This window comes from Engystomops pustulosus, chromosome 11, assembly GCF_040894005.1.
Source record: "Engystomops pustulosus chromosome 11, aEngPut4.maternal, whole genome shotgun sequence".
NCBI classification, from domain to species: Eukaryota; Metazoa; Chordata; class Amphibia; order Anura; family Leptodactylidae; genus Engystomops; species Engystomops pustulosus.
The window spans coordinates 18,586,208-18,610,688 of NC_092421.1; the positions used below are offsets into that span (position 1 = coordinate 18,586,208).

Below are 24,481 nucleotides of genomic sequence, written 5' to 3' on the forward strand. Positions count from 1 at the left end.
AATATTGTGTTTTCTGCTCTGCTCCTAGTTCTAGCTTTCAGCAGTGTGTGAACCAGACCTTAGATGTGTTCTATGAATACATCATAAATACTATGTAGACATAGACACAAGTAATGGTTGATATGACTAATGTCATCCTTCTTTTCTGTGCTGCTCTGTTTGACTGTTTGCTCTAGTTGATGTTATGTGACAGGTAAAGTGTGTGGTCTGGTCAAATATTTAAGAATCAGTTACAATTCAGTTTAGAATTAAATCAAATTACCTAACAAAGTTGGTTATAAACATATATATATATATCCAAAAACAATATGGCAAAAAGATGTGCAACCATTTTGAGAACATTTTTTTAGGACATATATTGTATGCCCATGTACTACAATTCTTTAAAAAAAAAAAAAAAAAAAAAAAAAGCAGACGGTTAGAAACAAAAAGGATATTTTCATTTTTTAAATTCCGTATATGTATAACTGTGTTCATACCTGCATTGGTCAAGTCTCTTAGTCTTTTAATCATTGTACAACCAGCACCAGACAGACCCAAAAGACTAATAAGGGGGTCTGTGGAATTTTCGTCTTGATGTTTATTAAATAAATGTAAAATATAAAACACATTAATTGCAGAATTTTAAATCCCCATTGCAAAGTCTAAAGCAAAACGTTTTCCACATATGTATTGCATTGCGAGTGCGAAGCCTTTCCCAACAGACATGATGCCTGGCTCCAAAAAAATTTGGAGGGTATTTTTGTTCTATATCCCTTTAAAGTCCCAAAAAATGTTTTAATATGCAAAGCAAAAATGTACAGAGAGTAACAAACTCATTTCAATCAGTGTATATCATCAGTGTAAATGAGTAGACATATAGGAGATCTCCTATGGCGCAAATTATAGTAAATACCGTATTTACCGGAGCATAAGACGCTCCCCAGATTTCGACGCCAATTAAATATCCCCTGTTGGTCACACACATCTTTGCTACACCTGGGCACCCTCAGCCCTCATTAGCTCTTAAAGGAAATCTACCATCAATTTAGTGATGACATGTCCTAGTAAGAAGTTCCTCTGGACTTATTTTATTATAATTTTATATGTCACAATCACAGAAATATAGAGTTATGCAAATTAGCCTAGTAGCCTAGTATTTCAATGTATGTACACCACCAAGTCTCTACCCCCCCCCCCCCCCCCGTAGCACTAGCGGTAGATCTCCTTTAACCCCTTAAAATGATTAAACCCCCAAAATACCCCCAGCTCCCTATACACCATATTTCCTAGTATCTGCTCCTTATCCTTTTATTTTACTCCCTACACACATACTATCATCTCACAACCTCGTCTAAATAATTCCCCATCACCTTCCCCTGCAGCTTCCCAGCCTCACAGCTACTCACAGCATCAAACTGCAGAGCACAGGCATATCATCCTGTGTATACAGCCTATTCTTCCAGGTCATGTGACTTGAGACTGTCACATGACCTGATGACATCATCACGGCAGCTCCTGCTTCTTACATGTCTGGCGGGCAGGGAGAGGAGAACAGTGCACAGGTACTTCTATCACAGAGATTGGGTGAAATGCTTTGTCAGTGCTTCACCTGATCTCTATTATAGCAGTCCGGAGGGTCTGGCAGTGCTCCTCCTCACCTTCAGGCTATAGGCATCTTAGGGTGCAGTCACATTTGGCGTTTAACGCATGTGCTTCAAAACGCGCTACAACAACTGAAGAGAAATTTGCCAAATTAAATTGGTGTTAACATTTGCAATTACAAAACTCGACAGGTAACACATCAGTGTGTTAACAAACACATGTGTATGAATTCACCCTTTTAATCCGAAGAACACTGTATGTCAATGCCTTTTTCCCAAAAAAACCTTGGATAGCAAAAAGTCTCCATTATTGTGGACAAACTGGGTCATGTGCCCTAAATTGCAACTTATGAAAACTGATTTATGTGACTGCATCCTTACAAGTTAAAAGGAACCTATCAGGGAGATTTGGGCCACTAAACCACCCATAGGTCCCTATGGACCAGTGGTTTATTGTCCCAAAATGGCCTGTATGTTTTTAAATAAACTTAATACTCACCTCGTCCCTTGTTTCCTCGGTGCCTACACTTTGCAGCAAGTGAAGCCGGCGTAGTACACCCTGCCTCCTCTGCGCAGTCACTGTAGGTACAGCGCATGTGCAGTAAAGCCAGGTTATTATACCGTCCTCACTTCCCATATCACTAGAGGAGGCATTGGTGCAGCATCTGAAAATAGACTGATGGGGGGACATTTATCAAACGCTGGCGTGAATGTGCACTTGATATACAGGGGCACATTTACTTACCCAGTCCTGTCGCGATCCCCGATCCGGACTGTCCGACAAGGATGAAGTCCGGCGCGATTCACCAAGATCGTGCGCCCGCGATCCTGCATGCGTCACTTCCCCGCTGAGGTCCGCCGGAGTTCACCTTCTTCTTCCCGGTGTATGTGAGTGCATGTCTTCAGACACAAATTGACATGTTAAATCCCGTGCGTAGTCAGAATCCGTCGGATCGTCCAACGGCCAGCCCCCCCCCCCCCGATTTGTGTAGCGTAAAAGGCGGCGTCCATGCGCCAAAATCCAATCGCGTGCGACAAAAAGCCCTTCTAAATGCGTCGCACAACGGAAATCGTCGGATGTTCCAAAGACAGTGCGGTCCGTTGACCCTTAGTAAATGAGCTCACACAGTGAATTGTAGAGCTGCTTTCGTAGTGAGGGCCCTTGCACCCGAAAGTCCTGCACAAGCTTATGAGAAAAGGACTCCCATGGGAGCCTGACCCTCTATATTCAATGGGTCTTTTCAGACTCGAGTGAAAATCTTTCTTTGTTATGAGCATTCAAAAGTGCTCCACATCATCCTCCATCCAAATCTCCATTTTGTCTTCAAAATGACTGTGTTATTAACATGGAGACACAAAGTGGACAATGCAAATACAATACTAAAATCAAAGAGGCAGAGCTAATGGACCCTATGTGGATGAAAGGGTGGAGGCAAGAGAGGTACAAGAGGCTGCCCCTTGCCTTACCAGCCTGAAAAATTGGAAGTAGCTAACTTTCTGGTGCATGTCATGAAAAAAAATTAAGATTGGTGGTGATATGTCTAAAACATGCCATACCCAGAGCATGTTTAGCTTGGAAAAAAATAATGTGCATACAAAAAACCACACTGGGGCTGATGTATTAACAGTGGCACCCAATGAGCACCCAGAATGTGATGTGTCAGAAGGTTCAAGTAATTCTGGTGCTGCATTTGTAACCCACAATTGACATCTACACCAGGTCCTGGAAACTGGCACGGAATATAGTAAATTTTGCCAGCCAAGGTGACCCTGCCATGGCCCAACCGCGGCCACTTTATAAGACAATTGCCCGCATGGTTAAAAAGTTGCAAATTGTCACTTTTTAAGAACTAGTTCAGAAAAATGGAGGTACATCAGCCCCAATGTTTGTAGTTTATTTCATATTTCCCAACACAGCAAGAGGAGTCAAAATAATCGGCACCCACTGCTGTTATAAGACATTCCCATTTATTCCTGATAATCAAGTCCTGAAATTTTGTATAAAAGCAGTTTGTATTAATAATTTGACATTTGACCAATGAGAGACAGTTGGACTTCACCAATTTTATCTTAAAGGACACTTACCATCAGCATGAAGAATTGTAAACCAAGCACACTGACATACTGGTGCCTGCCCATATGGCAGGATCTGCTCTTCTTTTAGCTTTTTATGCACTTTTTAAAAAAAAGCTTTAAAAATTATGCAAATAAGCCTGAAGAGCACTGGGCTCCATAAAAGTTAGCAAAGCCTGGAGCACCGCAGGCTCATTTGCATACATTTTACAGCTTTTTTTTTTCCTAGGGCATAGAAGCTTAAAACAGAGCAGATCCTGCCTGAGAGGGCGCACACCAGTATGTCAGTGTGCTCGGGTTACAATCCTTGATCCTGATGGTAGATGTCCTTTAACCCCTTAATGGCAAGGCCCTTTTTCGTTTTTGCGTTGCAATTTTTCACTCTCCACCTTCAAAAATGTATACGTTTTTTATTTTGCCATGTACAGAGCTGTGTGACAGCTTGTTTTCTGCATAACAAATTGCACTTCATAGTGATGGTATTGAATATTCCATGCCGTGTACTTGTAAGCGGGAAAAAAATTCCAAATGCAGTGAAAATGGTGAAAAAACGCATTTGCGCCATTTTCTTGTGGGCTTGGATTTTACGGCTTTCACTGTGCGCCCCAAATTACATGTCTACTTTATTCTTTGGGTCAGTGCTATTTACAGGGATACCAAATTTATATAGGTTTTATAATGTTTTCATACATTTTTTCTGAGATGAGTTGACGTTGTCCATGCTACCATTTTGAGGACTGTACAGCTTTTTATTCACTTTTAATAAAAGTGCAAAAAAAGTGGCATTTTCTTCTTTGGGCGACATTTTCCGTTAGGGGGTTAAACGCCGGGAATAACCATTATTATATTTCGATGGATCGGACATTTTAGGACATGTTTATGATTTTTACTGTTCATTTATATTTATATGAGTTTTATGAAAATGGGGGTGATTTGAATTTTTAGTTTTTTTTATTTTAACTATTTTTAACTTGATCCTACCATACACTGCCATACTACAGTATGACAGTATATGGGAATTTTCTATATCATGTTGCAATGTGCAAATCGCATAACGCCATGGGGAACGATGATCTAAGCCAGTATGGCAGCGCCCATGCTTTTGAATGCTTTGCCTTAGATTGTTATTCCCCATTACAACATCGGGCAGAATCGATCTGTTACCATCTGCTTTTTAATGCTTTGTTTACATTTTTTCCTACTCTTCCCCCTCCTTTTGATTCCCAATTGTTTGTAAATTGAAACATTTAATTGCATTCTTCTCACTATAAAAATATGATCTAAACAGGCGGTCCCCTACTTAAGAACAACCGATTTACAGACGACCCCTAGTTACAAACGGACCTCTGGATATTGGTAATTTATTGTACTTTAGTCCTAGGCTACAATAAACAGCTATAACAGTTATCACAGGTGTCTGTAATGAAGCTTTATTATTACTCCTGGTTCTTATGACAACCCAACATTTTTCAAATCCAATTGTCACAGAGACCGAAAAAATCTTTGGCTGGGATTACAGTGATAAAATATACAGTTCCGACTTACATACAAATTCAACTTAAAAACAAACCTACAGAACCTTTCTTGTACGTAACCTGGGGACTGTCTGTACCACCCACCCTTTCTGTTTCCCTTATGTTAAAAAATTTCAAAAATAATTTTTTTTTTTTTTTAAAAATTAATAATTGGACTCCTGTTACTACAGCTAAATATAATAATCCTGATTATCAGTTATCATGGTGAATTATGGTTTTTTTATGATGGTTTTTCAGGGTAGATTTCCTTTAAGTCCCTTATACAACCTTAAATGCATAAATTACAGAAGAAATTCTTGAATCCACATGGATTTTCATGTAGCTTTTGCTCTTGTTTCTCAGCAGATTTCTCCTCTCCCATTAAGGGACTGAGCAGGAGAAGTTCTATGGGGCTCTTTACTAAGGGCTCCACGGCCGCACTTTTGTCAGGTTTCCCAATATTTTTCCCTTTTGCACCGAATTCCGCCGGGATTTTGGCGCACGAGATCAGATTTTGGCGCACGCGCTGGCTTTCACACGACAGAAATCGGGGGCGTGGCCGTCGCAAAACCCGACGGATTTGGAAAAACCGCAGAATTTAAAAAACAAATTGTGTCGCAAAATCAAATCAATCACATGCACCAGGAATAGGTTGGTGAACTCCAGCGGACCTCGGCGGACTTCAGCGCAGCAGCGACACCTGGTGGACATCGGGTGCACGACCTTAGTGAATCACCGAATGACCCGAATCCTCATCGGAGAACGCGCCGCTGGATTGCGACAGGACCGGGTAAGTAAATGACCCCCTATATGTTTAGCTTTTGTGAATGAGCCATTCAGATCAGGAAATTTCATTTATCCAGTAAATCTGTTCTGAGTGATGCAAATCCATGGATTGAATCAGAACCATTAGATACTTGAAATTGCTTTGGAAATTAATTTAACATACAGCGTGCGACAGAATTCTGTCGAGTCGCTATATGAAATGTGTTGCAAACCCCTACTAAGCAATAACACGCCCCTTTGGGTAGGCATTTTTTTGGTCTTGGCACAGTGCAGCCGTGACACAAAACTGGCGCCGACACTTCTAAAATACAGGCAGTCCCCGGGTTACATACAAGAAAGGGTCTGTAGGTTTGTTCTTAAGTTGAATTTGTATGTAAATCGGAACTGTATATTTTATCATTGTAATCCCAGACAGAACTTTTTTGGTCTCTGTAACAATTGGATTTTAAAAATGTTGGGTTGTCATAAGAACCAGGATTAACAATAAAGCTTCATTACAGACACCTGTGATAACTATTACAGCTGATCATTGTAGCCTACGACTAAAGTACAATAAATTACCAATATCCAGAGGTCCGTTTGTAACTAGGGGTCGTATGTAAGTCGAGTGTTCTTAAGTAGGGGACCGTCTGTACATGTCCAAGCTTTAAACACGCAAGACAGAAAACTGGCGCAGCCAGAATAATAGATGTGGGCCAATGTCCTCCTTGTGAGATCATTACACATGTACAACTTTGTCTTGTACGTCGTTAGATTTATGGATATCTACAGAGTAAACAGTATTGGAAGGGAGACGGTGATGTAATCGGATGGTAACAGCTTGGAGACAGTGCCACATGGAACGTACAGTGTAAGGAGACCTTAGCTTTCTGATGGCAGATAAGATAGAATTTTAAAAAATTATACAGTGGATATAGAAGATAAACACAGATTAAACTGCAGGACTGAATTAATATATAGTTACAAAGTTGTTAATAAGGTTTATACAGCTCTATCTTAAAGGCAAATGCCGTATTTTTCAGACTATAAAGCGCACAAAATATCCTTTGATTTTCTCAGAAATCAAAGGTGCGCCTTATAGTCCAGTGCGCCTTATATATGAACCGTACTTACAGACAACAGCTGCCTTGAGCTGTGCACAGGTCTGCCACCTGCTGGTCATTCATCCTTATAATCAGGTGCGCCTTATATATGAACCGTACTTACAGACAACAGCTGCCTTGAACTGTGCACAGGTCTGCCACCTGCTGGTCATTCATCCTTATAATCAGGTGCGCCTTATATATGAACCGTACTTACAGACAACAGCTGCCTTGAACTGTTCACAGGTCTGCCACCTACTGGTCATTCACCCTTATAATCAGGTGCGCCTTATAGTCCAGTGCGTCTTATATATGAACCTAGACGTTTTAGCAGGCATTTATTGATGGTGCGCCTTATACTCCGGTGTGCCTTATAGTCCGAAAAATACTGTAGGATGGAGGGGATTCTTCTCAACTCAAATATAGCAATCAGAATAATCCCTGGATAAATGTCCCATCTCCAAAAATCTAATTGCCTTGACTTGATGCAAAAAATTCAAACTGAACCATTATTGTCTGATATTAATTGATAGATTAATTATATATGTCAATGCCATTTGACCAAAGTCAAGCTAGACCTACCTGACTATTCACCAAATGGAAAGAAAGTCAAACAGCAGCTAACCTCCTTTTTGGTTTTGGCCATAAAGTAAAGCAAAAGCCCATTTTTGGCAAAGTTGTATTTTGGAAATCCCTAATTTAGGGGTAACCCTGCTGGAGACTAAGTGGATAATGTACGTCATCTCTTAGATTGCATATTGAATGGAGTTTATCCAGCAAATGAAATGTAGAAAAAAAAAAAATTACTGATTTTTTTCCAGGTCAATGCTGGTCTCAAATTTCTAATCCCTCTCACGTGCAAAGACTGGACACTGTGGCAGATAGTAATGGCTGAACAAATTTTTTTTTTTTTTTGCAGTTTTTAACTATTTTTTCTATTTCTTCAAAAAATATTAGAGGCAGGAAAACCCCTTGAAATTCTGGCAATTTCGACTAATGTATTTTTATATATATATATATATATATATATATATATATATATATATATATAGATAGATATAGATATATAGATATAGATATATCTCACAGAGTGTGCATAAACGAGTACATTTTTTGCCACATTTTGAATCTCGGAGTGCTGCCATTTTTTTGTGTTTTTATATATATATAAAAGATGGCTGTCTTGGAGTGCTGAATATTTTCGCTTGTCTATATATATACATACATACACACACCATATTTTTCAGACTATAAGGCGCACCGGATTATAAGGCGCACCATCCATAAATGCCTGCTAAAACGTCTAGGTTCATATGTAAGGCGCATCGGATTATAAGGCGCACTTGATTATAAGGATGAATGACCAGCAGGTGGCAGAACTGTGCACAGTTCGAGGTAGCTGTTGTCTGTATGTATGGTTCATATATAAGGCGCACCTTTGATATCTGAGAAAAACAAAGGATTTTTTGTGCGCCTTATAGTCCGAAAAATACGTTATATATACACAATATGTATATACAATATTTAATGTATAAGACTCAAGTTCCACAATTTTAGCCTACCATTAATAAAAGCCAATGTCAATGCCAATTTTCAATAATTATCATAAGAAATTGTTAGTTCTTGTTATCCCCACGTGTCTACTATTAGCATGTAATCTATAATGTATTGTACAATGCATAATGTATACTGAAAGATACTTCCGGATAAAAAACACATGGATGACAGCGAAAAATTAATTTCTATACTTAGTATGACAACTATTAATTTTCTAATTATTTGAAACCTTTCTTATTTTTAGCCATATTAATTCATGTAATTTATCTTAAATTTGCTTGCAGTGAGCACACCTAATTAACCTGATTTTTTGCTGATAATCACTCACAATGGAATCAAATCAAAAATCCGGGGATGGAATGGCCACCACCCAGAAGGAAGCCTCACTGCGCGCTCTGATGCAGCGTACAGGATATAGTTTGACTCAGGTAGGAGCTTTAGGCCTGACATGTATTCCTTATTGCATACACTTTTTAAAAAGAAATAACATGATATAATTTGAGTTGTACAATTTTACTTGCTGATGTAACACAATGTATTTCCACCATCTTGGAATATTAAGCAATTTTAAAGTATGTTTGGCTGTTTTTGGTTCAACTGTGCCCAGCTGTTCTTTGACTGAATGAGAATGAGACAAATGGACCACCCACAATCAGGAGACAGGGGGTCCTATACTCACTAGTTGATGGAGTGGGACTCCATTCATTCTCTATGGGAGTGGTCAGAGATCGCCCCTGGCTGTACCCAACTATTTCCGTCACTCCGATACAATTGATGGAGCAGCAGTATGCTCATCCATGAGAACGGGGACCTCCTTCTCCTGTTCTTGTGATCAGCGGGGTTCCCATGAATCAGACACATTTGTCGATCATCTTGTAATCCCCTATCCTGTGGATAAGTGCCAGTTTTTTGGACAAACCCTTTAAGCAACTGGTCCTCTACCAAAACATCTAGGGGGGAGAAGTTCTCCAATGCAGAAGTAGACCATGGGATGCTTATAATGTTAGAATGGTAATGTGCTGGTAGGAAACCTACCACTGCTAATGGTAGGTATTACCTTTGCTAGCTTACCTTTGCTAGTGTTTTAAACGCGGTTTAAACACATTTTGATGAACAGACCCGAGGTAGCTTCGACGCCTCCGGCACTTCCTATGGAGGCGCGCGCGCGTGCACGGCCGCACGCAGCGCCGAAGCTGCTTCGGGTCTGTTCTTAAAAATGTGTTTAAACTGCGATATAGCGGTTTAAAACACTAGCAAAGGTAAGCTCTGGCACCAGCTCACCCTGAGCTGGTGCCCGGTGTTTACAGCTAATACCTACCATTACCAGTGGTAGGTTTCCTTTAAACCACATTAAAATTTGGAAATCAACAATATGGTCACCCATAAGATACTTGTAGCTGGTGGGATTTGTGGGGTCACTTGAGCTGCCCACAGCAGAACTCTGGATGTCCTGAGCCTTTCAGTTGATGAAGAGGGCTGTACAGTCATTACTGTCTGCATGCCCCCTACATCATTTTCACTCCTATAGCAGTGGTTGGATGGGCATGTCCAGGGCATCCACACACCCCTCCAATTACTGGTATGGGATTGGTTATGATGGACGAGGAACATTTACAGGCCCCCCCTCCATCCATTGGAAGGCAGCAGGACACGGGAAGTCACAGGAAGTCCTGCTGTGTGTCACATGACCCACCATTCCCAGCTTTACAGAAATTCTATACCCTCATTAGGGTCAGGTACTTACCCTGGTAAAGTTTTGTGATAGTGCTTGATTCCTGTAATAATATCCGTTACAGCTACATCATATACCCACTTTTTGGGTATACAGCCCTTAGATTACTAGCATCACATTGGAAAACTCAATTTTTTCCAAGTTTAAAAGATTATTAAAGACCTTGTATAAGGCCTAATTCTTGGCAGTAAAAATAAGAGTGTGACTGGCTATTTGTAGTGGGCACTTGCTGATCTATGCTCCTTCATAGCACATTGTGTGCCCTTCCCTCGAAGCTTTTGTTTACCTCTTTTCTCTTATCGCACTTTGTCGTCTCTTTGTTGTCTCTCAGTCAACTCCACATTATCTCTCTATGTCTACGGCTGGTTTTATACCATGTGTTGTGCCGTTTCCTTTGGCTTTGTGAAAACTAAATATAATTGATCTGATAATTATGTGTTAATTTGTAGCAGTGAATGTAGGCGTAATTATCCGAGTTACAGAGATTGTAATCAAGTCCTGGACCTGTTTAGCATAATAAAATACAATACAGTCATCAAATTCCATGAAGTTGTCTCACTATCCAAATGGTTGCATAAGACTTAGGCTATATTCACACTGCCGTTGCCCGCCCGTACCGTAGCGGGCAACGGCAGTGCACGGGGAGAGGCCCCTCTCCATAGGAAGTAATGGCGCACGGCGCCGTATTACGGTGGAAGATAGGACGGTGCGCCAATTGCGGTCTATGGAGGACGTATATCGGCCGTATATACGTCCTCCATACGGCAGTGTGAATGTAGCCTTAGCGGTTTGTTACAATTTGAATTATCTACAAGATAAATCCTCAATATCTGATCTCGGGGGTTTTGACACCCAGTTCCCTGGTCGGTTTAGTAGAATAGACAGAGAAGGAATTAAGGGCTCTGGACAATGAATAGTGGAAGTGCCGGCTCCTATTCACTTAAATGGGAGATGCATTGCAATGGAATAGACTGACCCTGATCCTACTGCCTCTGACCCTGAGGGTCCCAGAACAGCTGATCAACGTCAGTAATTGGGTACTGATGACCTATCAATCTGATAGTCAGGGGCGTAACTAGGAGAGGCTGGGCCCCATACCAGACTTCCCCCCTTTTCCTTTATAAATTTACATATTTGTACACTCATACATGTTTATAAAATCACTCACATTTATACACTCATATACATACATTTATGCATTTATACATACAATCTTATACGCACATACAGTATAAACACATCAAATATACACACATATAGTATATACATCATATCATTGCACATACAATTAATACACTATATATAAACAAGCATACAGTATATACACACCATATACACACACAGCATAAACTCATATACATACAGTACCAAATACAGACAAATAGCATATATATACACACATAAATACTGTATATAAATACGTACTTATATAGCATATACACACCATACAGCATATATACATCAAATATACACATACATATAGAGCATGTACACACCGCATACACACGCATACAGCATATGCGCTCATACATACAGTACCATATACAGACATACAGCATATGCAAACACACATACTGTACATATAGTATATACACAACATACCATATATACACTTATATAGCATATACACACCATACAGCATACATACATCAAATATACACATACCTAATATACACATACATATAGAGCATGTACACACCACATACATACACATACAGCATATGCACACATACATACAGCATATATACACACACATACAGCATATATACACACACACAAAGAATATAGACACAAATATAGTATAAACACATATATACACATTGCATATGAACATTGCATATTCACACAAATAGCATATGCACACATACATACAATACCAATTACAACTTGTACAGCATAAACACAAACATACAGTATATACATAACATACACCATATACACATAATACAGCATATACACATACATACAGCATATACACATACATACAGCATACATACATCACGTGCGCACATACATACAGCATATTCACACATATAGAGCACATACACAGAGCATATAACACCATTAAATAAATGTCAGCAGACCGTCATATACACATGGTCAGCACCTCCTTGAGAAATGTGGGAGTTTGACCAGCTTAGATTTCATTTGTTAACAGTATGGGGCTCATTTACTAAGGGTCGCGCTGCTCACTTTCGTCGGACTTTCTGACGGATTTGGGGATTGCATGGCTTTGACAGGTATTTAACAGGTGCCGGCAATGGGATTGTGTCGCACGCGATTGGATTTTGGTGCAGCTTGTCCATGCGACAGAAATTGGGGCCGTGCCGCCGGATGATCCGACAGATTCAGACTGAACGCGGGATTTAACTTTCAAATTGTGTCGCAAGACAATGCACTTACATGCACCAGGAAGAGGAAGGTGAACTCCGGCGGACCTGAGCGGGGAAGCGACACATGCAGGATATCGGGCGCACAATCTTAGTGAATCGCGGCACAATGCATTATGGTCGGACAATGCACTTTCTGTGAACTCCAGCGAACAGGTAAGTAGATCTCCCCCTTTATGTTCATTCTAAAGGATGCAATATATAAAGTCCAAGTGAAAACGTTGCACTATATGGGACATAAAATGGATTCGAACAAGGAATTCTACTTTGATCTTTTTGATCTCTGCACATGTTGAAAACACACCTTTTTTTCTGAACATGCTGATTTCTGTAGGACTGGCCAACATCTAATATGTATGGAGTCTTCTTAAATCTGGTAGGTTTATTTTATAACACTGATCCTAAAAGAGATGTTTGACTCCCCAATGAGAAGACATGCATGCTCAGCTGAGCCTTGTGTGGGGAATTCAACGTAATAGCATCTGTCTAAATAAGTGTTCAGAAGAAGGTGTTATTAAGGCTGTATGATTAATTTTAACCTTCAAATGGGTTTCAAATGTTGGCAGAGATCATGATAACACCTGTACAAGTGTCTATTTTGCTTAGTGTGACGGCCATGGTCTGGCCGGGGGGGTTGGGTCTGGGGGCAACGGGCAACAGCCATAGTCTTGACAGTGGGGGGACTGGGGTGGCAGCCATAGTCCATATAGGAAGGGACTGGGGCAACAGCCTTAGTCCATCGGGGGGGGGGCTAGGGCGAGGCGATAGCCATAGTCTGGATGCGGGGGTATGGGGCATCAGCTATAGTCAGGACCGGGGGGGTCTGAGGTGCTAAAATATCATAAATATTTGTCTATAAACACTGTATATGCCTAGGAGTTATTTATATGCATTACTGGAAATTTCATACTCCGCCTTGGCTAAAATTACTCTGCAAAAATGGTGATAGAAAAATTATTACCCTTCTGGAAAAATGTTAGTGCAACCTCTCTTGGTAGCCAATTAACCCTACCAATGGCACATCACTGGTCGGCTGCGGGTGCATGGAGAGGGCCCTCGGGCTGAGCCCTCTCCATAGCCAGAAAGTCTTTGCTGCATATTACAGCAAACACCTACTGGTAACATCCTTGATCGGTGCTAGCACCCCGTATATCCTGTACATTGGCGTACAGCAGCTTTGCCGGCGGCTTCAAAAAGATGGCGGCTCATAGGCGCCGCCATAGTGGTGAAGAACGTCGCGCCCCGTGATGCCATCAGGGAGCAGCGATTGGTTGCCATGACAGCCCCAGGTCTTCGGAAGACCCGAGGCTGTTTCGATTTAACCTATTCATTACAATGTTCGATTCGCACATTGTAATGAATAAGGAGGAATATCCACATATACTGCCATACTACAGTATGGCAGTATATGATAGGAACGTACAGACAACCTAGGGTTAAAGTATCCTAGGGAGTCAGAAAAATAGTAAAAAAAGAAAAAAAAAAAGAAAAAAAAATTATATTAAAAAAACCTAAAAATTCAAATCACCCCACTTTTCTGCCTTTATGAAAAATATAAAAAAATCAATAAAAAGTGATCCTAAGAATAGAAGCATTGAAAACATCATCAAAAGTTGAAAAAAAATGACATCAACCACAGCTCTGTACACCGTAGTATGAAAAAGTTATTAGTGCCAAATGGAAAAAAAAAAAAAAAATTTGTACAGAAGGTTTTCATTTTTTTAAATGTCTGAAAGTATTATAAAACCTATACAAATTTGTTTGTATCTCACCGACCCAAAGAATAAAGTAGACATGTCATTTGGAGCAGACAGTGCCGTAAAATCCAAGCCCACAACCATGCAATTGCGTTTTTCACTGCATGGGGAATTTTTTTTCCCACTTCCCAGTACATAGCATGGAATATTAAATACCGTCATTATGAAATGAGATTTGTTATGAAAAAAAAAAAGTTATAGATTTTTGATGGTGTGGAGTGAAAAATAAAAAACCAGGGCCAGGTCGTTAAGGGGTTAATGGAAAAAAAAGGTTAATTTATTATGGGTTTGCTGTCAAACCCATGATGCATCAGCACAGCATTACATGACCAGTCAGAGAAATCTCTGCTTAGGGAGAGGAAACTGAGTACGATCTGTGTTTGTATTTTACATACTATTAGTTTACCTTCAGGAAGGTTGAACTTTGAGCTCCTGTTTCATAACCGTGTTATAGGATACACAGGATACAGGATACATAGGATACCAATACATTTATAATAAATACCTGTAGGGTGACTGGGTGGTACAGTTTGTCATAATGTGGGATCTGATGTCAAGGATGGTTTATGAATAGATCACCATAGACTGGGAAGTGTGCCATTAATCTTTAGTCCGAAAATATAGGCCTGTCTTTTTGGGGGATTTGAGGGTGGTTATTTTTTTTTTGACTCTTGGGTGCTGGTAAAAATAACACCCATAGGGGCACATTTACTAGGGGTCCGCGGTTTCCCAACTATTTCTGTTTTGCGCTGAATCGCACAGGGGATTGTGTTGCACGCGATTGGATTGTGGCGCATCAGCGACAGCTTTCATGCAACACAAATCGGGGGACGTGGCCATCGGACAACCCGACTGATTTGGACAAACCGCGGAATTTATAATTCAAATTGTGTCACAAGATCAGCACTCACATACACCGGGAAGAAGAAGGTGAACTCCGGTGGAGCTGAGCGGGGAAGCGACACATACAAGAAATCAGACGAACGCTGTAAGTGAATCGTGGCAGCTCCGAATCCTCGGCGGACATTCCGGATCGGCGGACGCAACGGGACGGGTAAGTTGATGTGCCCCATAGTCTCCAAAACATAAATAGTATAGAACTTACAGTATATAAAAAAGGCACTTGTGAAATTAGAAAGGCAGATGTAAAAGTAATAGTGTAAACCATAATGTATCATTTATCTATAATGATATATATAATGATCTAAAAACTACAAAAAAGCTAGAAATTTGGTGCGTCCATTACCTCCAACCTTTGATCAAGAAAAAGATAGATAGATAGATAGATAGATAGATAGATAGATAGATAGATAGATAGATAGATAGATAGATAGCTGGTTGTTCAAATCTGCCATGTAAAATTGAGTGGGAGGAATTTATCATATGCCAGTGGTTCTGGCTTTGGCCTCTTGATGCATTCATTGGGTGGCACAGCTGCCAGGCAAAACTATTCCAGGTCGGATCTGCTGTAATTTTGTATAAAAATTTGTGAACAAAAGTTTGCAGGTTTCTAAAAAATGTGCAGAATCGGGGCAGGAACACCCTGTGACCGCCCACTATGTTAGAAGCCACGCCCACTACATGCCCAAACGGCATAGTTGCGATAATAATCACAAATTCTTGCAGTGCACAAGAATTTGCAATTATTTCAGTGGTTTTACGCCAAAAAATGAGCTTAGAAACATTGATAAATCTACCCAGTGTATTTATGTTCAAATATGGAAATTGATCTACGGTAAATTGATACAGAGTCACAGAAATTGGTTTTGGTTTGACCCTTGTTTTTTGTTTTGCTTTTGATTTTATGGGCACTATGCAATAATTTTACCTTATTACCACAACAATAACTATCATTTTATAGAGGTCATGTAGACAATCCCTGTCATCCATAGTTGGCCACTGATGTGAAAACTTCCAGGTATTAGTATATATTACAGTGACCCTATGACCTCCCCAATTTCTAATCAGTGGTGGTCCTGAAGGTCCCATTCGATTACAGTTTTTTCTCTATTACAATGAGTTGTGCAGAGAATGTAGAATTGCCCCATTACCCAGGGAATAGAAACAAAGGGGGATATTTATCATACGCTGGCGCTCGTGCGCCAGCGTATGATAGCCCCGCCGCTGCAAATTCGCAGCCCGATACATGAAGAGGCTTCTGCCTCTTGATGTATCGGGCTGCCAGCCGCGCAGCGTTTTTCATACGCCAGGCCTGGCGTAGAAAAAAACGCAACCGCCGACTTTTCACGTATGAAAAGTCGCCGGCAGCAGCAAGTGCGCAGGCGCGGGGACAGTGACGCCCCGCTCGGCCGGCCGCGCCCCCCCTTCACGCCCCTTCACGCCCCACTGGCGTGAAGGTGGCGGATTGTGAAAAATAATCGCAAAAGCTAGCAATAAGCTAGCATTTGCGATTATTTCAGGGCCTCTGCGCCACTGGCGGTGCGCAGAGGTCCTGATAAATATCCCCCAAAACCTGTCATTTAGGTTCCAGATTTTTGAGGTCTGATTTTTGAACTTTCCATTAAACTGATGCAACAATATGGTTTGAGTTTTACCTTTTAAAATCTAAAAAAAATATATATGTGGCAAAATAGTAAAATGAATTTTATTGTTTAACGGGTCCAGTAAATAGACAGTATGGGGGTTATTTCACATTAGACCAGCTACTTGGGACAGTTCTATCTCCGCTGCCCATCAGATTCATTAAAGTGGCTTTGGCCCTTTAATAAATGTTCTTATGGTCTATTTTTTTTTTTTTTTCAAAAAGTCCCAAAAAAAGTCTCAAAATGTATAAAAAGTCTCAGGACTGTAGTGACTATGAGACTATTAATAAGACTTTTTGCAAAAGTCTCAAGTCATGAATTAGGCTTTCCACGGTGTTGCACTAGCAGTAGTTCTATGTTTAGGCCGGATTACTGAAGAGGTGTATGTAGTCCTGTGAGACTTTTTAGCAGTGAAAAGTCTCAAAAAACTCTCAATACGACTACTTTGAGCCTTTGAGCCATAAAAAGACCAGGAAAACCCAATGATAAATAATCCCCTATGAGACTGTATTACAGGTGGATGAATGTAGACACCTCGGAGAAGTGGGTTGTATTTACACATGTCTAGAAGGTATTCTATGTGTAACTCATTGACTACTGACTCATTAAAAGTTCATCTCTTATCTGTGGTGCCAGGAACCAGTCCACCGATTGTTTATAATGTTTGATCTCCGTCCTTTAATAATGGATACACTGAAAAACTTCCTCTGCCACTATTCACATGGGAAGTCCTGAGTAAATTTCGGATGTACAACAACAGATATCATAAACAATGTATACACATTCTATACACATATACAGATAGTAGTTGAACGTGTTGTGTGCTATGTATAATTCTGTACATTGCAGTAATGTGTATGGACTGCAAAGCGCCTGAATTCTTTCTAGGTTTGACCATTTATCACCAGGTTATCAGCATTGAGTGAAACACAAGTCAACGTTATCAGTCTAGACATAAGGGGCAGGTTGACTTATGTCTCGAAATTTAGACAGTGCACAGTTAGACAGACAATCTTAAACCATTGCGGAATTCTCAAATTTTTTTAAGAATGGATGATAAATCTATTGAAAACTGTCTAGTTTCACATTACATCTCTACTTGTAGGCTTACTTTTGGAAGGAAAAATTGGCTACACTTTTTGGGGATTGGCAATGTACCACTTCCCTTTTAAAGACACAACTTTTTCGACAAAGCCACGCACCCTCAAGGCTGGTCATATTGCACCGAATGTTCCTCTGTCTAGTGCAGATGGTAGCTTCAAAGGAGATTCTCCAACTTTCACAACAATACGTGAGGAGCCATTCAGATATTTCGACTTCCACATTACCGTATTTTTCGGACTATGAGGCGCCAAAAAATACTTTGATTTTCTCAGAAATCAAAGGTGCACCTTATAGTCCAGTGTGCCTTATATCTGAACCGTACTTACAGTCAAAAGATGCCTTGAACAGTGCACAGGTCTGCCACCTGCTGGCCATTTATCCTTATAATCCGGTGCGCCTTATAGTCCAGTGCGCCTTATATATGAACCGTACTTACAGACAACAGCTGCCTTGAACAGTGCACAGGTCTGCCACCTGCTGGCCATTTATCCTTATAATCAGGTGTGCCTTGTAGTCCAGTGCGCCTTATACATGAACCATACTTACAGACAACAGCTGCCTTGAACTGTGCACAGGTCTGCCACCTGCTGGTCATTCATCCTTATAATCAGGTGCGCCTTATATATTAACCTAGACATTTTAGCAGGCATTTATTGATGGTGCGCCTTATACTCCGGTGCGCCTTATAGTCCGAAAAATACTGTATATTTCTACCATGTATCGCCATTTCAGGGTTGCAAAATTAAAGATTACATCATTATACTGTACAGCTTTAAGATACGGTACATCTTGTATGTATAGCTGTGGACATTTTATTTTTCACACCTTTGCATCATCATGTAACACAGTAGGACCAGGTGTGAAGACTATTATCACTATGGAACTGATGAATGGGACAGTCCGTCCTCAAAACGCGTAGTCTGACAATGTCAACTTGAAATAATAAATAAAAATATCCATACCTCAATACGCTATTGTTTCTTGGATTTTTGGGGCAGCACGTCTAACCAGGACCTGGTTTTTCAGCAACCACACATAAATCTGTACCTTTACCACATGTATTATTGTAACGGTACCCAGGTGACGCGGCAGCCTCCATATCATCATAAGAGCGACAGTACCTTATATTATAAACCTCTATATGAAGGCGCCATATTCCTATTCCTTAAAATCCGTATTGTTCTTGTAATATGAACAATGTATTTCTTTAAACAGGAAAATGGGCAAAGAAGATATGGTGGTCCTCCTCCTGGGTGGGACGGCCCACCTCCCGAACGAGGATGTGAGATCTTTGTCGGGAAACTTCCCCGCGATCTTTTTGAAGATGAACTTATACCATTATGTGAAAAGGTAAAGTGAAACTCAATTAAGTATTTGCAACAGTATAGGAATAACAACAGGGTCATCTTGAATGAGTTTTTTATTTAATTTTTGGGAGATTGCATCAGTTAAATGATTTGTAAAACATGAAATCTGGGACAATGGTCATATATCTTATCAGGAAGCGGGGTTTATGTATGGGATGTTTTGTAATTGTCAGTGGTCTGCCACTGTTTTTAACTGTTTTTAATGCTGATCAGGGCCGGCTCCAGGTTTTAGTGGGCCCCTGGGCGACAGAGCCTTAGTGGGCCCTCCGTGGACCGCCCTCCAGTGGCCACACTGCGCCCCCTCCCCCTGCGGACACACTGACCCTGGGGACACACTGATCCCCCCCCACCTCCCCAGGGACACACTGAACCCCCCCACCACCACCACTTGCGGACACACTGAACCCGGACACACTGAACCCCCCCCACCACTTGCGGACACACTGAACCCGGACACACTGAACCCCCCCCCCCCCACCACTTGCGGACACACTGAACCCGGACACACTGAACCCCCCCCACCCCCCACCACCACCACTTGCGGACACACTGAACCCGGACACACTGAACCCCCCTGCTGACACAATGACCCCCTCCCTCCCCCTGTGGACACACTGACCCTCTCCCTCCCCCTGTGGACACAATGACCCCCCCTGCTGACACACTAACACCCCCCCCTCCCTCTCCCCCTGTATACACACTGACCCCCGCCCCCCGCGGACACCCTGACTCACCTCCGGAAAAGAAAAAAGAAAGTATTTACCTTTCCTGGTTCCCCCGGAGCAGAGCCTGCAGCTGTCTTCAGCCTGGGCCTCCCGTACGCGCCGGCTCTGAAGCCGGCACACGTGATCCGATGACGTCATCATGTGCGCCGGCTTCAAAGCCGTCGCATACCCTGCGGAGCGCTGCATCGTTGGAACCGGGAAGGTAAGTTTTAGATTCTGCCTCTATGCTGCGCTCCCGACCAGCGCAGCATAGAGGCAGAAAAGCGATCGATCCCGATGGTGATCAATTGTACCAGTGTCTTATAGCGACACTGGTACAATTGATCCGGGGGCCCGAGTGGGCCCCTCCAGTACCCCGGGGCCCCGGCACTTGCCCGGGTTGGCCGGGTGCTGGCGCCGGGCCTGATGCTGATTACATAAAATAAAGTTTATACCATTTGTATACACACCCGCTTGGTTCTTTTTGTAGCTTATAATCTTATGTGGGGTGTTTTTAACCCAATTTTTGTATATTGCCCCTACACTGAGCTTTATATGAGCTTTAAATCTCCACACTTACCCATTAAACTATTTTGCTAACTCAACTCAACTTTCAACCTCAACATCTTAGTTTCCCAAGACAGACTGCAACTCACAGAAATGTTAGATTAGAAGTAATACATAGATTAGGAGGGAAGGTGAGAATAATGTAGAGTTAGTTGAATAGTTTGTCACCATTTTAAAAAATCACAAGGAATCCAGACTGATCCTGTAGTTTGAGGATAACACGGTTATTGTTCATTATTAATATGTGCTGTTTTGTGTACATTTACCTTCCCAGATAGGAAGAATCTACGAAATGAGAATGATGATGGATTTCAATGGAAACAATAGGGGATATGCATTTGTAACTTTCACTAACAGACAGGATGCCAGAAATGCAATCAGGCAACTCAATAATTATGAAATTCGGTAAGTACTGTATATACTTGAGTATAAGCCAACCCAAGTATAAGCCGAGGCCCCTAATTTTACATTATGATTTGTTTTGCTTTCTTTTATTATGTTCAAAATCCACAAAGTTACATTGGAACCCAAGTGTAAGATCTAGATAAGTCGCTGTGCTAAATCCATGAAAATAAGAATTACCGTATATACTCGAGTATAAGCTGACTCAAGTATAAGCCGAGACCCCTAATTTTACTCCAAAAACCTGGGAAAACCTATTGACTCAAGTATAAGCCGAGGGTGGGAAATGCATTGATCACAGCCTCCCCAGTATATAGCCTGAGGGACCCTGCCCCATAGTATATAGCCACCACCTGCCCCCCAATATATAGTCACCCCATATCCCCCAGTATTTAGCCAGCCCCCTGCCCCAGTATATAGCCAGCAGCGGGGGAAGCTGGAAAGGTGATGTTTGATATATTTTTTTTACTCGAGTATAAGCCGATTTTGGGTTTTCAGCACATTTTTTTGTGCTGAAAAACTAGGCTTATACTCGAATATATATGGTATATTGGTTTTCTAACAAAGATATGAAATATGACTTGATCCATAGCGGCGTTTCCTATCAGGATTCCATGAGGCTCTTTATACTTTGCATTTAGGTAACAGCTATTGTTACTTTAGAGTGAAGAAGGCAAGTTTCTTTACATCAGAGATGATTGATAAAGAAGGTACCATATTCATATCCAGCAAAACTATTTTAATGTCTTAACATTTTGTTCTAAAAATTACTCAAATGAACAGAATTCCTTATGTTTCTTTTTGCAGAAATGGAAGACTGCTGGGGGTCTGTGCCAGTGTGGACAACTGCAGGTTATTTGTTGGTGGGATCCCGAAGACCAAAAAGAGAGAAGAGATATTATGTGAAATGAAGAAAGTCACAGATGGGGTCATCGATGTCATTGTGTATCCCAGCGCTGCAGATAAAACGAAAAATCGTGGGTTTGCATTTGTAGAATATGAAAGTCACCGAGCAGCAGCTATGGCACGACGGAAGTTATTACCAGGTAGGATACGGAACAATGATATTTACAAAAAAATTGAAAGTTTGACTACAGGGGGAGAAGATTTGGGCTTGACTGCAATTGTTGGGAAAACTGTTATAAAGGTACTGGGGCACATTTACTAAGGGACCGAATCGCGTTTTTCAGCCGGGTTTCCCGAATTTTTCCGATTTGCATCGAATTGCCCCGGGATTTGGGGCACGCGATCGGATTGTGGCGCATCGGCGCCGGCTTTCATGCAACACAAATCGGGGGGCGTGGCTGTCGGAAAACCCGACGGATTCGGAAAAACCACAAAATTTAAAACAAATTTGTGTCACAAAAATAGCACTCACATACACCGAGAGGAAGAAGGTGAATTACGGCGGACTTCAGCGCAGCAGCGACACCTAGTGGACATTGGGCGCATGACCTTAGTGAATCACGGCAGAGCCCGAATCAGCGTTGGAGAACGCTCCGCTGGATCGGGACTGGACCGGGTAAGTAAATCTGCCCCACTGTCACGTTAGAGAAAGAGTGCAAGCCCTAAATTCATCCACAACTCCTGTCACCTACTTATCAAGCCTAGTTGTTAGGGACTTCTGGTTATATCTCAGTATGTTGAGCAAAGAGAAAGGGTAAATGGGTTGTTTGGTCCCTAGGCCATTTATGATATTGACCTATATTTAGGATGGTAATCAGAATCAAAGTGTTGGGGTTCCAACATCTAGACCCTGCAATAAAAAGGGAGGAGTAATGGACGCCGCCCCAACAGCTGACTGCTTCACCTGTCCATCACTCAAGCCACAGCTGCAAAAAAAAAATAATAATAAACCCCAACGCACACCCAGCTTTCTCAACAGATCCAAAACCTGATCCCATTCAGAATACTCCAAGGGAAGTTATAGTCAGGGATATTTTGGGCATCACATCTCAATGGGGCAGATTTACTTACCCGGTCCATTTGTGATCCAGCGCCGCGTTCTCTGCACTGGATTCGGGTCCGGCCAGGATTCATTAAGGTAGTTCCTCCGCCGTCCACCAGGTGGCGCTGCTGCGCTGAAAAGCATCGGAATGCGCTGGAGTTCACCGAGCCGGGCTGAGTGAAGGTAAGTGCAAGCTCCGCGACAGATTATTTTTTTTAAATGCGGCGGTTTTTCCGAATCCGTCGGGTTTTCGTTCGGCCACGCCCCCCCGATTTCCGTCGCGTGCATTCCCGGCGCCGATGCGCCACAATCCGATCGCGTGCGCCAAAATCCCGGGGAAATCGGTGCAAATCGCAAATATTCGGGTAACACGTCGGGAAAGCGCGAATCGGGCCCTTAGTAAATGACCCCCAGTATGTTGAGCAAAGAGGAAGGTTAAAGGTGTTTTCTGTTCCCTTAGCCGTTTATGATATTGATGACCTATATTTAAGATGGTTAATCAGTATCAAATTGGTGGGGGTCAAACATCTAGACCCTGCAAGAAACAGGGGATGGAAGCAAAAAGCTTCAACTCCTGTATAGAGCATTGGCAGAGGATTGCAGCTCTGCTCCTACTTAATTACTACAGAACTACAGAAGAAGAACATCCAGAACTCTCTTACACATATTTGTCCATTTGGTCTCATGATTCAATCAAACAAAACCATTTTACATATCTATTTATTCTGCAGGACGTATACAGCTATGGGGCCATCCGATTGCAGTGGACTGGGCAGAACCAGAGGTTGAAGTGGATGAAGATACAATGTCATCAGTTAAGATTTTATATGTCCGAAACCTTATGCTCACAACAACAGAGGAGGCAATAGAGAAGGAATTTAGTAACATCAAACCAGGTAATATGCTGTCAAGTAAAAAAAATGCCTATAATGTCCCACATGTATGTGAGTCTGTTATAATACTGCTAAAACCTTATAATAGACTATTAAATAAATAGACTATTAATTAAATATAATAAATAAATATAATATTAATAAATTAAATAAATAAATTAAATAAATAAATAAAATATTAATAAATTAAATAAATAAATAGAATATTAATAAATTAAATAAATAAATAGTATAAATTAAATATAATAAATAATAAATATAATAAATAAATAGACTATTAAATATAATAGACCTATTAAAATGTTCTGAGAATATTTTTATACTCTATTTTTGTGCCTGATGACAACCAAATGGCAATATTTAAGCTGAAGTTATCCTGTCAAAAAATGTGAACACTTTGAACTGTGAACCCTGAGACTGATAAATCTGTAGACCATAAAATGGTTATTTACATGTCCCCGAATCAACCAGGGAGATAG

The 24,481-nt window shown here is 41.2% G+C and overlaps 2 protein-coding genes across 3 annotated transcripts in view; one reads left to right on the plus strand and one right to left on the minus strand.

The window, feature by feature from the left end:
- PRKG1 (protein kinase cGMP-dependent 1) overlaps positions 1 to 24,481 on the minus strand; it is an 859,223-nt gene that overhangs the window by 809,348 nt on the left and 25,394 nt on the right. The gene's annotated exons all lie outside the window — the stretch shown is intronic.
- A1CF (APOBEC1 complementation factor) overlaps positions 1 to 24,481 on the plus strand; it is a 41,466-nt gene that overhangs the window by 1,931 nt on the left and 15,054 nt on the right. For both annotated transcript variants that reach the window (XM_072130531.1, XM_072130532.1), the window contains exons 2-6: positions 8,880 to 9,023; positions 19,337 to 19,471; positions 21,034 to 21,164; positions 21,969 to 22,207; positions 23,841 to 24,005. In XM_072130531.1, the coding sequence (XP_071986632.1) occupies positions 8,925 to 9,023; positions 19,337 to 19,471; positions 21,034 to 21,164; positions 21,969 to 22,207; positions 23,841 to 24,005 (769 nt within the window). In that variant the 5' untranslated portion in view covers positions 8,880 to 8,924. The remainder of the gene's footprint in view (positions 1 to 8,879; positions 9,024 to 19,336; positions 19,472 to 21,033; positions 21,165 to 21,968; positions 22,208 to 23,840; positions 24,006 to 24,481) is intronic.